Source organism: Aplidium turbinatum, chromosome 2 (genome assembly GCF_918807975.1).
Source record: "Aplidium turbinatum chromosome 2, kaAplTurb1.1, whole genome shotgun sequence".
Taxonomy (NCBI): domain Eukaryota; kingdom Metazoa; phylum Chordata; class Ascidiacea; order Aplousobranchia; family Polyclinidae; genus Aplidium; species Aplidium turbinatum.
In genome coordinates, this window is record NC_137473.1 from 30419770 (window position 1) to 30434640 (window position 14871).

The window sequence follows — 14871 nt, forward strand, 5'->3', positions numbered from 1 at the left end:
TTGTTTGGCCCGAATAATGCCAGTAGTGGTTTGTGGTCTGTGAGTAGAATAAACTTTCTTCCGTAAAGATATTGGTGGAACTTTTGTAATCCAAAAATTATTGCTAGCGCTTCTTTCTGTATTTGGCTATAACGCCTTTGCGTATCTGTCAATGTTTTTGACACATTGGCGATTGGTCGTTCTTGGCCATCATGGAAACGATGGAAGAGTACCGCTCCAATTCCGACACTTGACGCATCGCATGATATGTCGACGGGCAGAGAAGGATCGAAATGAGCCAATACAGAATCTGCGCAGAGCACCTTCTTTAGAGTTTGAAAAGCGTCTTCCTGCTCTGCTTCCCATTGCCACTTTACTCCTTTTCGTGTGAGCTTATGAAGTGGTTCTGTCGTGGAAGATAGGTTTGGCAAAAACTTGCTGTAAAATTGCACGGAACCAAGAAAAGACCTCAAGCTTTCCCAGTCCGAGGATAAAAATTCAATCAATCAAAACTGCGTCCACTTTATGTCCTTTTGCAATGCCTGTCTTGGATAGCCGGTGACCCAGGTACTCAACGCTTGGTTGAGCAAAGGCGCATTTTTCCAGACGACATCTTAAACCCTTTTCTTGCAAGCGATGCATAAGAGCTCTCAAGTTTTGCAGATGCTCCTCGGCGTTGTGTCCACTCACCAAAATGTCGTCTAGGTAAACGGCTACTCCTTTCAAATCAGAGGTGAGTTGACCCATAATTTCTTGGAAATAGCCAGGAGCTGAGCTGATGCCAAAAGGTAATCTCATCTGGAGTAAGACTCCTTGATGGGTGCTCAGAGCAAGCTTCTTTTGGCTTTCTGAATTCAGTGGTATTTGATTATAGGCATCAGCCAAGTCGATCTTTGTGAACCCATAACCACCTCCCAGCTTGTGCATGAGCTCTTCCGGCAGAGGAAGAGGTTGTCTATGTGTTTCTAGCTGAGAGTTGGCGGTAACGGAATAATCTCCACAAACCCGGAGGGATGCTGTGCTTTGCCCTGGAAGTTTTGTCTTGCGTACAGGCACCACAGGAGTACCGTAATCATTAAACTGGGTTGGCTTCCAAACCCCTTTCGCAATGCCAGCGTCATACACTTGGGCTAAATCAGACTGTATGGCAAATGGTACCGGTCTGGGCTTGACATTCGGTTTAAATTTGACATCAAGCTCAAAATCTTTCAAACACCCCAATTCTGGTTTAAAAAGGTCAGGGAACTCATTGCATAATTGCTTACAAGCATTTTGGAGAGATGTGTCTGCGGAAAGGTTATCAAAAACATGATTTACACCATTCAAATTACACACTTTAGTATCAGCAGGAGATATTAAAGCATCTACAGAAATTTGTAATTTAGAAATTGCATCTCTACCAAGTAAGTTCAAATCATTCACAATAAACGATAAATTGTTACAGTTCACTTTAGAGCAGTGATTCCCAAACTGTGTGCCGCGGCACACTAGTGTGCCACCAGAGATTCTCAAGTGTGCCGCCACTCTTTTTGGAATTTTAGAAAAGAACTGTATAAATATTTAAAATAATCTACCTCAAGCTGCAGGAAAAAGGACTGATTGCAATTTGCAAGTTACAAAGTGGCACACTTGTTCGCAAAACGTAAAAAATCATACACAGAATGAGTAGGCCTAATTGGATCAGCATTGGCCATTGGTGTTGAAGAAATGCTTGGTAGTGCTGCCCCGGAAAAAGTTGGAGTTCCGTTGTCAAATAACACAATTTCACGAAGCATACAGTAGAAGAGCTATCCTCAGATTTAAACTAAAAGAATCAAGTTCGTGACTACTTTGTTGCTACAGACAGGGACCTATCTGTACTATGGTCTTAACAAGTTAACGAATCCACTGACAGAACTGGGAAATCTCATCTGCTGGCTTTTATTCGCTTCATTAACTATGAAACGTTGGTAAATGAATGTTCGTTTTGCAAAGAAATGAAGGGCACAGCCAAAGGAGAAGACATATTCAAATTGGTAGATGAAAATATTTTGCTTTCTGAGTTGAAATGGAGTAACTGCGTGAGCGTTTGTACTGATGGTTGTCCTTCAATGCAGGGGAAAAATAAAGGTCTCGATAAAAGTCTTTGATTCGTTTCCTGCTCTTAATAAATCAACTCATCAACAAGAAATCATCCCGCAAATTATGAGCACATTGTCTGGACTTCAGCTTGCACTGCAACATTACTTCCCACCATGTGGAAGCAATGAATCAAGCAATCTTTCTGCAGAAGAAGAACAGCTCATTGATTTACGAAACAACTCGTTTTTTCAAACGCTGTTTCCACAAAAAACTTGGATGAGTTTTGGCTGTCTGCTTTCAAATCCTATTCCATGTGGTCACAGCGGTAAACCATAATCTCTTCGTGGGAAAATTGTAACATAAAGTTCCCGGATCCGTTCGTCTGTATGTAATGACCGAAAAAGAAACACTCCTTTGAAACGTCTATTCAAAATTGTATTTCTGTAAAATTAGCCACCTGGCTGTCGAAAATGGAATGCAACGCCGTACACCACTAAAACTTGTCACTACAGAACACCATGATCGGTGCAAAAGCAATCAAAACTATATTGCCAGTTGCATCTTCACGGCTATTTGAACATGGCTTTTCTGTTTTGACTGACATTAAAAGCTGTAAACGAGAGAGACTGCTTTGAATTGACGATGAAATGCGAGTATATTTGTCAACAATGCTACCTCGTTTCAGTCATATAAACAAGCACATCCATCCCATTAACACGTGAAAATAATTTTTTTAAAGCAACTTTTCTTCTCTTGTAGCCTAAGTGTGCCGCGAGCATTTTATAATTTTTCTAGTGTGCCACAAGCTGAAAAAGTTTGGGAACCACTGCTTTAGAGCCTTCTGTCGTAACGGAATTCGGGTAAAAAATGCCCATAATTGGCAATTTGTGTCCGGAAGCGGACTCGAATTTCGAACTGCAATGTTGCAATGGTGGCTTGCCAAGCTGCAGCCAACGACGTTTACACATGAAATTCTCCCCAGCTCCAGTATCAACTTCAAAACTAAACATCATGTTATCAATAGAAACAGATTGTTGGAGCTGAGGCACATTATTAGCGGTTTTTACTTTTTGCAATTTAGTTTTACAAATCACCTTAACATGCGCAGTTCGTTTCTTCTTGAAACATGCCGGTTCGATATTGGTCACAGCGGTAAACCATAATCTCTTCGTGGGAAAATTGTAACATAAGATTCCCAAATCCGTTCGTCTGCATGTAATGACCGAAAAAGAAACACTCCTTTGAAACGTCTATTTAAATTTGTATTTCTGTAAAATTAGCCACCTGGCTGTCGAAATTGGATGCAACGCCGTACACCACTAAAACTTGTCACTACAGTACAGATTACTTAGATAAAAGCGGAAAATTTGTCCAGCTAGCAAGCACCAAGCAAACAGTTAAACTTGCGACTGACTTCCAACAAACAATTTTACGAATGACCAGAATAGATAGCAATATCTCAAATGCACGTACGCAGTACTGTGACGCAATAGTGAAAGACATTGTCACGCAATTCAAACCGGTGTTCAAAGGTAGTGATGCAATATTTCATCAGGTCTTACGACCGATGGTGCAATATTTGGACATTTTCTAGCAATTTCCATGACGTAAGATGCCAGCTAGGTTAAGTAGACCATAACGGTTTTTATATGACGTTTGATTAGGTGAACAATTGTCTGGAACAGATATGTCCCTTCTTGTTGCAAATGGAATCTTTAAAACGGCAATCTTTTCCAGTGTGGCCCTTCTTCCAGCAGCGTCCATACTGTAAGTTTCTTTTCGTATCTGCTTGCTCTCTATGGTTAAAGGAATTAGTTTGTCCTCTGTGCCATTGTCTCTTTTCCTTGACCACGTTAACTTGGCCAGGTGTAAACGTCTTTGATCCATAAACTGTCTCTTTTGCTACCTTAGCAGCATCTTCTGTCTCCAAGGCAATTTGTATGTCCTTGGCAAAGCTTAATTCTTCAGCGTCTACTTTGAACAAGAATTTCAACACCGCTTCATTGCTGACGGAGCAAATAAAGCGTGTGCACATGGCCTCATCTTGAGCATGCTTTATGGAAGAAAAATCGCATGTTGAAGCGTCCTGTCGTATTCGAGCTGCCAGCGTGTTGATAGACTCGCCTGGCTTGCGGTGCATGTCGCTCCAGAACTTAAATCTTTCCCGTATCGTAAAACGTTTTTGGTCATATTGGTCGTTCATGAACTTTGTTATCTGTTCTAAAACAAGTTTGTTTATCTCCACAGGAGGGCTCTGTTGAGCTGCAAGATTCTGCAACATCTTGTATGTGACTGCACTTTGATTTGTCACGAAAACTTGCGCAGCCTCTCCTTCGTGGACAGAGTGTGCTCCCAAAAATGTTTTGAATCTGGCGTGATAGTCAGACCATAACCCACTCGACGGATCGAATGCGCTGAAGTTAGGAACAACAGAACTACTCTCTGTTTTAGTAGTAGTTGTCCCTTGTTCTCCAAGCTTTCGTGAGCATTTGTTGCATCTGTTGTTCTTGCTGCTGCTGTAGTGCATGTTGTTGAGCTTCGTTTTGTCGATCAATTTGCAGTTGTTGCTGCTGTAGTTGAATGTTGAATGAAGCTCAGTTGAATGAGCTCTTTGTTCGACATTTTTATTCACTTTAAAAACTGATTTCAACTTGCGTTAACTTCTTACCAACTCACTGCTTAAAACGAATATCCGATCCTCGTCGCCAAAACTTCTGTTGTATTTTTACTTCTGCCTCGTTATTAAGTCAGGAGATACTTTGGTAAGATATAGGTTGTTTGTATATTGAACGAAACGCTTATAAGTCAGACAACACAATAACAACGCACTGTACTTCACAAACTACTCTTTTTCACTGCATAAAGATACAACCAGTCAACCACGTCTTAGCACGAGAGTTTACGCCTCATTGAATACTTAAGCTTCCATGCAACTTTCCGCAGACCATGTGTCGAATCTAAAAGCAATGACCCGTAGCGATACACAACACATACGAAGCCGAGTAACGTGATCAAGTTTAACATCTTCAAGTTTATTACATTTAGAAACACAAAACTACGCAACAAATTAAGTATCGAACGTTTTCGACATCACAAGATGTCCTCTTCACTTTGTCGTCCTTTGTGATGTCGAAAACGTTCGATACTTAATTTGTTGCGTAGTTTTGTGTTTCTATATGTAATAAACTTGAAGATGTTAAACTTGATCACGTTACTCGGCTTCGTAGGCTATGCCTATGGTTCAACAAGACAAACTCTCTACCGAAGCTCTATCTTCTATCACCCCTAATGTTTCGTTAGCGAGAATTTGATCAGTCACTCCTGCGGTACGTAGGCCCTGGGGTTTTTTTTTCGGTCATTTATCGGTCATTGACCGATTTTTTAGCAAAATGTTCGAAAAAAATATAGTCAATTCGGTCAAATTGTCCGAAAAATATATAGTCAAATCGGGTGTTGCAAGGTTGAGTTTCGCTGATGAACGTTGAAGAAAGTTTTCTCAGATAAAACACGACAACGTTTCTCAGCGAAACTTAATGTTGTAGCTCATAGGCGCCTAACTATTTTTTTGGCCGTGGGGGCGAAAGCGTGTTTCATCAGCAGCAACGTAAATTCAGCAAAATGTCACGCAGATGGATGACGTAATTATGCCGTCACACTAGGATTGCTTTTATTGCCACACTCGGAGTTATCGCTACGTTCGACCTACCATTAATTATTATAAACAAAACTCGACCACTTCGGTTAAGCAAACACATGCCATGCGTCTGCGTTTGCGTAGGCTAGCGGTTGATGGACTGCGACTCTTTAAGCTAAGCACAACATAAAGTTTAGCAACGAATTAGATTTATTACCATGAAACAAGAGACGAAAAGGTTTACTAAAAAGTAAAAGGTATACTGCAAATGGAATGACAATGTTTTGAAAATGGAATGCAAATACTAACTTGATTATACGCTTGAAAATGTACCTGTTGAAAGTAAAATCATTCACGTTTACATCAATTCAACAGCACATCACCTTGAATAAATTTAAAAGTTGCTGACATCCGTAAACAGCCCTTGAAAAATAGTTACGGAGAGACGTTTGATTAAATTTTCGACTTGACATCCCATAGCTCCCTTTTGACTACAATATCGCAACTTATGACTGACCTGCTTTCAACTTTATGACTGACCTGTTTTCGCGTTGCAGATGAAACAAAAGATGCACATATTCCCCCGCCTTTGATCGGGTTTCTATGGCAACGGTCGTGTGTGCGCCATGCAGTTTACGCGAGTCCGTTACTGCGTAGATTATGTCGTGTGTGCGCAATGCGGTTTGAACCAGCCCTTGTTGCGTTGGTTGATGGTTACGTCGTGCCGAGACTTCAAGTTCATTTTCACAGCGAGCGTTTCACTGCCGCGACAATTCACTGCAGAGGTTTCGACTTTCGAAAGCAACATCGAGTCTGTTTGCAAGCGCATAAAGCTAAACGCACGCTCCATCTACGTAGCAGATTATGTTGTTTTTGGGTGCATTCAACATCTGATGACATTGAATCGACACAAAATGGTAGATTTTTGCTTTGTCCCAGGCAGCAAAATCAATCATATTTACATTGATTCAACGTCTGCAGACGTTAAATCAATGTAAAAATGACAGATTTTGTTGTCTGGTGTGGAATTGTAGCATCCTACTCGTTCTAGTGATTATTTATCGCGAAGCTGTTGCGGTTTGCTTTCAAAAAATGTTGTCCTGCTGCCGATCGCTAGTTCATCTATTGTTTTATGTATCAATACAGCATAAAAAGTTGGCGCCTATGTTGTAGCTAGTCAGGAAGTGCAAATTTTGGTTTGTATCAGCTACTTGAAAGGAAATATTTTCATCAGAAAAAATGACCGAAATAAATAAAAAATGACCGAATTTTTTCAAGTCATTTCGGACAAATGACCGAAAAGTGTCAGCGAAAAAAAAAACCCAGCGTAGGCCTATTGACCTATGGGTCAGATATTCACCAAATGATGCTCCATTTTCAAATGTGAGATGATGCTCAACTTTTCTAATGTTTTGCAGTACTGTCTCACCATAATCGGAGAAAACTTTGGAATATATGAGGATGTTTTCATCCATTTTAGTATCGACGCCAAGACAAAACAGTTTAGATTTTGCAGCCGTCTGCAATTTTTTGATTTATAACTTTGATTTTTGCTTTGGCTCGGTTCGTGACGTCATATGTGAAGGCAATATAAATTGCTTTAAAATTGATGTTAGCTGGAAAAAGTCTTGTCCCTGGTAAAATGGATCTGGCTCTGCCACTGGGAACAGTTAGCTACCAACCTTGCAGTATTCCCGCAAACTTGGGTTTGTTTTTTTGAGTTAGCATATTTTTTTTAGATTTGCGGGTTACTTGTTTTTGTGAACTAGCTTTTTTAGTTTTTGTGGTTGATTTTGAAACAGGCTTGCCAGATTGGCTTTTTTACGGCCAAATTTCACAAATTTGGCCTTTTTTGAAGTCGTTTGGCCACAAAATTTGGGTTTGGCTTTTTGGCTTTTTTTTCATATTGGTTTGGCCGCAAATTATTTGTTTGGCTTTTTTTACATTTACTGTATTTTGTAAGATTGAAACAACAATGGCAACACTTGTCCTTTATTCTTTCACTGTGGATTGAGGAATTGCTATTTGTTAATGCGCATGTGCACTGTGCGGAGACTGCAGGGGCAGACTGACAGCGTGTGCAAGGATGAAGTCTTGCTCTTTTGGCGATGCTTGTTAATTTTTATAAAGTGACCATTTTGACAGGCTATTATTTAAAGTACCGTATTAATTATTATCTGTTCAAAAGTATTGTAGCTGTTGATAATATGTCAAAACGAAAGTGGAAGGCAATGTATGATAGCAGCAGGAAATATCTACCTGAATGGGAAAATGAGTTTTCTTAGCTTAAAAAAGATGAACGCACAGGCAGGGCCGTAGCCAGACCGCAGAGCAAGGGGGGGCCAACCTTTTTTTAGGGGGGCCGAAAAAGCTCTGCAACGGGAAAGATGGGCAAAATCATTATAATTGTAGCTGTTGCTCGAGAATGTTGGGATTTTGCCAGGAAGGGCGACATTTTTTTCAGGGGGGCGAGGCCCCCCTGGCCCTCGGCTGGCTACGGGCCTGCGCACAGGTGATGCTTTTTGCAAGTTATGCCAAGCAACCATTGTCCCAAAGAAAAGTAATTTTAATAACCATGAAAAGACAACGAAGCATAAACGTAAAATTCCAGTACAAGCTCAAAATTCTTTATTATTTGATACACTTGCAGCTACTGCACTTGATTCTGAAAAAGCAAAAAGAAGATTGAGCTGAAACTAGCATTGTCTGTGGCATGCCACAGCTCTATCAATGCAATTGACCATTTCCAAGACATAATTGTTGCAAATGCAAAGGAAAGCATTCTAGCATACTGCAACAGCTAAAATCATCACTAATTACCAGCTCCTGTTGCTTTTTTTTAATGAATTACAAACTGTTAGAACGCAACGTGAGTATTACCTATCAAACTTGGTTTTTACAAGTGACTTGTTTGGCTGGTTTTTGGCCTTTTTTAGTTTAATGTTTGGCTTTTTTTTACAGTTTTATTGGCCTTTTTTGGCTTTTTTTTCAATTTAAAATCTGGCAACCCTGTTTTGAAACTGAAGTTAAGAATGTTTTGCTGTCGTCAATATTCTGCCATTTCCCAATTTTTTCTTCTTTTCAAAGTAATGGTTGTGTGAAAACCGGGACGGCGAAGACCTGCAGCTCTTTCTTTGATGTAGATTACCTTACAACAGTTCATACACGTAAGAATGACGTTGGTGAAATCTGTGTTTTAAAGATTATTTTTAAAACTTTGCCAAAACCACCAATTTCTATTGACCTGCGTATTTTGGATTTGTTTTTTCAGATTTACTTAACGACTCTAAACTTCCTTCTAAAAAAGTTGATGCGGCCCTGGGTATCATGTCAAGTTTCGCATTTGTCCCGCTAGTGAAAAAGGTTACACACGCCTGGACTAGAGGATTAATAAACCGCCACTCCAGAGGATATCTGTGGTCTCACGCAAGCAATGCGTAGAACGAGCATGGCTATCGGTAATGTTGTCCGCACGGACAAGGGGGATATATTTTATAAGAACATATTTTTGAACAGCCCCCAACACGCAGAGGGCTTTCGTGAGAACATTATCGAAAAATCCGTACACCAGTCTTCCCTCATATATTTGGGGCACATTAAACAAATGTGGTGTTTCAGCTCGAAATGTTTACAAAGGTTATTTTTGCAGTAAGTTTCTCATTTATTGGCAAAGTATTAAGCGTTATATTTTATTTGTGTAACAAAACAATAAAGCATCTGAGTACACAAATAGTATGATTGATATAGTTAAAGATTTTGCGCTAATATTCAAGCAAAGCGGAAACCTAATCTACAAAGCCCAGGGTGCACGGTATAAAGTATGATGTGCAGCGGCAGAGTTTCTGGGCAGCAGAATGTAGCAAAGATTGACAGCTGTGGACACGTGTGATGACCATCCTCATCGACAAAATACATCAGCTTATAACGAATTCATGCCCCAGAGCTATCGACCACCATGATTTGCCAGTTAACTTGAATAAATAAACATGAAATTGTTACTTTTGAATAGAACAAGTATTTCCATCGGGTTTTGTTTGATAAACCACACCGCCTGGCCATCCTGGTGCTCTTGATCATCACTTGGTTCTTTCAGTCTCGGCTGCTTTTTTCAGTCGCTTCTTCAACTCCAGAGGAAACTTTTCGTAGCATTTCCGACATACCGGCTTCATGTCATATTCCACAAACTTGTTCCTTTAATTGTGAGAAATTAAGAACATGTTTATTGTTTACTCTCGATGAAGAACTGACAAGAATTGTGTGTTTTAATGAAAAACTAACTCAATTTTGGTTTGGTTTGAAATGTTTATCTTCGGACTGACAAAGCCTCTGATATGTTATATCTGGTAGTTTCGCACACTTGTAGAGCAGAGATGACCAAAGTCCGCCCGGTGATACGTTTTAGTATGGCCCGCAAGTGTTGTTACACAATGTGTTATTTTTTGCGCCAGACACACAGAAATCATACCAATTTAACTTGGATTTTTAAAAAGATTAGTTAAGTTAAAACCTAACCCTGATGAGGCTCCAGCTAATTGAGCTTCTGCGACGCCGAAGCCGACAGTAACATCTTTCCCGCTTTTTTACCAGCAGCTGGATAAAAACAAATTTCCAGAAATGCAACTGTTTGCAAAGAAAATGGTGAGCTTGTTCGGTTCAACCGATTTATGTGAGCAGACGTCCTCTGTTATGAATTTGAATAACAACCGCTGGAGATCAAAGCTGGGCGACTGCCACCTACGTGATATTTTACGCTTCTAACATTACTCTCGAACCAGACTTGACCTAGGTATAGAAATAGCTATAGAAATCAAGACGTCAGTTTCATCCTTCACATTAACCTTAACAGAATACTTGAACCTGCTTATTGCTTTATTGTATGAAAATGACATTAAATAACATGATATCACTATGGATGCAAAACAAGACTCTCAGAGGCTGTTGGCCCGCGGGTACTTCTGTATTATCAAATCTGGCCCTCATCGGAAAAAGTTTGAACACCCCTGTTGTAAAGGTTTTTGACGCAGGGCCGGTTACCGAGATTGGCAGAGTGAAGTTTCCGTTTGTTGAAATGTTGTTGCCGGGGTCCCGGGGAAATATTCCATTCACTAGATAAAAGTCAAAGCCCCGTTAGGCGTTAGCTCAGTGGTTAAGCGCCCAACTCGAGATCACGCCTAGTTCGGCTCTCGAGTATGCGCAATTTCGGCTCTCGAGTACACATTTCAGTACTGCTCTCTATACAGCGGTAACTAGTGAATGGAACAATTCCCGGCAACAACATTTCAACAATCGGAAACTTCACTCTGTCAATCTCGGTAACCGGCTCTGCGTCAAAAGCCTCTTTAGTCTACAGTCTACAAGTATGCCAAACTACCAAGAAAACCCCATCAAGGCTTTGTCAGTCTGGGAATAAAGATTCAAAACCAACCAACTAATAGTGACACTTGTAATGAGAGTAGTTTTCTTATATAAAATAAAAAACACTTTTGGTGCTACAGCCATCCATGCCTTTTTTGCGTGCTTTACTTAGCCTCGCAGCAAAAACAAAAATTTTCGGTACTTTTGCCTTTTTAACACTCATTTGTGCAATTAAACTTTAACAAAAACATGAGAGCAAAGTTAATAAAATCATTGCAAATAATATAAAAGTAAACTAAAAAGGAACACACGTCGAAACGCCCCTTACTTTAAAGTGAGCTTCGTATTGCAGCTTGTGCATTGGAAGTGCTTCACACACCAAGACTTGTTGAGCGCTGACACCACTGAAAGATGAAAGCAAATATCAAAATGGATCTAAAATTCTAAATTAAACATGTTTCTTCATCGATTGAATATGTGACAGTCAATCTTAATTTAGTCGTGTAAAAGTTTGAACAATTTTGTAGTATGATGTGCCCAATCCCTGCATCATTGTGGCGGTTCAGTTGGAAAAATGCTTCACGGATTCAGAACACGATTTCCAAGAATTTTTAATCAACTCATCTTGGAGTGATATTTGTAAACTTGCTTGATCTAAAATGAAACTACAAGTTTAAAAGTTATATTTGACCTCGAGACTGTGAGAAACTTTAAAAAAATTAAAACTACGTCTTCGAATTACAAAGTGTCATGTGTCAAGTGGTAAATATATAATTTCTTTCTGGTTATACGTTCTGTATGTAGCCTACACTAAGTTGAACTTACAAGCATTATTATGCTTTGACGAGTTTGATTGAAATAATAAAAAACCTATTCAAAAGTAATTTTGAAATAGCTGTCAATGGGAAAGTCATGGAGTACAGCTATTGTAAAAAACACTTTAGCCGAAAATTCAAACATCTGGCAACACACACATTTATCATACCCTCTTGGCAGATAGGTACTTCCAGAAATCACTGAACTGGCTTTACATCTTTCAAAATCTTAACAAGTTTTAATATGAATGCACACTGCACAGGCATACCATCTCCATCAATGACTTCATTGCAGTGATAGCAGACATCACCAAATAGCTGGTTGTAGTGCGTCTCGCAATAAGCCAGTCCGTTTTTCTCGTAATGCTTCTGGCCAAGGAATGGTTTCTCGCATTGAGCGCACACGAAATGTTCCACGTGCCTGAAAACGACGTCGTGTGATTCAGAGAAATGATTCAAGCCGAATAGCTAAAACACCCAAAACAAACCATCCTTTTTCATCAAATTGCAGTGACAAAGTCGGATGGTTGGGAAAGCTTCTTGTAAAGGACAAGCTCAATAAACATGCAGTCAAGGCCGTGTTAATCGCCCCCCCCGTGACCCTCGCCCGGAAGGAGCACTGCTGTTTAGGGGCCCACTCAGGTTAGTATGCATGTTTTTTAACTGTTTAAGAAAGAAAACATCTAATACAGAAGCTCGATAATAATCAACAGCTTAAATCAGGTCAGGGGTGTGCAAACTTACAGAACTGCTGGGCCAAATACACATAACCAACTTGGTTCGCGGGCCACAACCCACAACTGTAAATATATATTGTTCACTATGTTATGACAAATGTACACGCACTGAATGACCATGCAGCGACCTCGCGCCTAGCTGATCTAAACGCGCCTCACACACAGCACCCGAGTAGGCTTTCAATCGCAAAACAGCAGCGGACTTTTGTCTGTTTTTTTTTTAGCTAAAAATTAGTTAAGTTTTGCTCTGCGTGCGAGCGAGAGAATAGAAGTAGGCTACCACAGATAAAATGTGACTGCAATCAAAAAATGTAACTACAAGGGATATAGGTAAAGTTTTGTTTTAACCACAAAACTTCGTGTTATTTTGATAACATATCGTTGTCGATTATTCATAACTAATATTTTAGAAAAACAAAAGGACAAATTTTGTTCCAACATTTAAATTATACACAGATTGTTAGTGCAAAAAAAACGATCGTTTTTTATTTTTGTTTTAAAAAACAAAAACAAAACATGTTTGCACAAAAAAAAAACGTTTTACATCCCTAATCACACAAAATCAGTTTATTCAAGAGAACTTTCGCCACACAAGTGTGGCCTCGTCAATATAATCTTATTCAAATAGAAACAATTTCTAAAACAAAAAGCATGTTTACTATACGTTGTAAACTTGGCACATAAATGAAAATGTCTCGCGGGCCTATTGAAACTCCGGACCTTTCCGTCCGCCACGGTTTGCAGACCTCTGGCTTAAATCGTGCAAGACCGTATTTACCGCTTCCCAAACCCCTCGCTGGGGGTACATGCATATTAGTTTTTGTAGCGAATGTAGCGTTTATACGTGTTTTCTTCACATTTGCTCTCTTAATCACATCTTATTCACCTAACCAGCCATATTGGACAATGGACATGTATAATTTCAAAAGTGGGTTAAGGAGGTAAAAAGTTTTTTATGTCCCACCACAAAAAACTAGCAAAATCATGTAAAACTCGGAAGTAATCACTGCTCATTCAAATAACCTACTTAATTAACAATTAAATTAATAAATTTGATAGTTGATGGAAACAAGCAATAAAGTGAAATGTGCCGTGAAAATACATTAGGTGAAGCGAAGGTGAGGATACTTACTGACCGACCAATTGTTCCATACAAAGCAACCAATGGTAACATACAAAATGTGTATATTGATAAAAAAAACATTAAAAATGTTTTGGGGACAAACCCAACCCTGACCTCCTATCCAACTTTATTTTTTCTGACATTAAGTTTTAAATTGTCCATTCACCTTATTTAGTTTGCTTTATTATAACTCTGGTGCTTCCCACACTTTTTTCCAGATTCGCTATTGCATTGTCGTCTTATTTACTATTATTACTAACATAGGGGCCAACTATTGGATTTCGGGGTATTACGCAAGTAGTCATCGAACAACCTCCGGCTCCGGCCGCTTTTTTCAACTCCGGGCCGGAAGTGTATCGAATTGTGCGTGGCTGTGGTCAAGTTAATGCCCTTGGATATTGGATAAATGTAATCAGTGCAACTGCACGATCGAATTAACATTGGCTAGAATCCATTGCCAAGACATCTGGTACCTGTTGAAAAATTCACTTCCTTACAATTGAGGCCCACAGCTGAGAAACCGACCCTTTTCCCACGCTCTCTAGCGCTTCTCTCTCACGCTACCTGGAAGTGACAAACTCGTCAACGCCACCTAGTGATATGACGTCACTTGGAGTCGAGCTTAGTGGAGACCAAACTAGCCGAGATAGGCTTGGTTGCTAGTGAATGCGCAAATTTATAAGGCATCCATAATGAAAACGCATCTTTCAGCCAGCATTATAGGCTACAAGTTTAGTTGTTCATATGCCTGTGTGCCAGGGGTGGTTTGCGAAGCCCATCGCCGAAGGCTAGTTTCGTAGATTACAACAGCCAAACTTGGTTATATGATATCGAAAACATTATGTATTGTATTGTAGGACATAGTACAGTCGACTATCAAGCGATAACGCTTTAGCATTCATTGGGACTGTCTTCGGCAGTGTTGACATCTAGGTTTTTTTTTAATAATGTAGATGAAGCTAAAAAAAAGACCAGAATAAACCAAATTGAAGCAGAAATAAACTAAAAAATAAACCAACATACAATACTGATGAGAAACCGCATTACGACACACAAATCGAAAACAAACCAAACCAAAAAAACACACCAAATCGAAAAAAATAAACCAAACGGTTGCAAATAAACCAGATTTGGTTTTAAAAAGACTAAAATGGTAACACTGGTCTT

The 14871-nt window shown here is 39.6% G+C and overlaps 2 protein-coding genes across 6 annotated transcripts in view; one reads left to right on the forward strand and one right to left on the reverse strand.

Moving 5' to 3' along the window:
- Positions 1-12653, forward strand: part of LOC145765259 (uncharacterized) — a 40880-nt gene extending 28227 nt beyond the window's left edge. Inside the window, exon 4 of one of the 3 annotated variants that reach the window (XM_082577055.1) lies at positions 12356-12653. In XM_082577055.1, coding sequence (XP_082433181.1) covers positions 12356-12358 — 3 coding nt within the window. In that variant the 3' untranslated portion in view covers positions 12359-12653. Of the gene's footprint in view, positions 1-6231; positions 6702-8945; positions 9565-12355 lie in introns of those variants that run through there. The other 2 variants (XM_082577053.1, XM_082577054.1) reach the window with 2 other exon arrangements.
- LOC145765257 (LIM and senescent cell antigen-like-containing domain protein 1) overlaps positions 9350-14871 on the reverse strand; it is a 50616-nt gene continuing 45094 nt past the window's right edge. For all 3 annotated transcript variants that reach the window (XM_082577051.1, XM_082577049.1, XM_082577050.1), the window contains exons 7-9: positions 12114-12265; positions 11358-11433; positions 9350-9865 (exon numbers count right to left, since the gene is read on the reverse strand). In XM_082577051.1, coding sequence (XP_082433177.1) covers positions 9751-9865; positions 11358-11433; positions 12114-12265 — 343 coding nt within the window. In that variant the 3' untranslated portion in view covers positions 9350-9750. The remainder of the gene's footprint in view (positions 9866-11357; positions 11434-12113; positions 12266-14871) is intronic.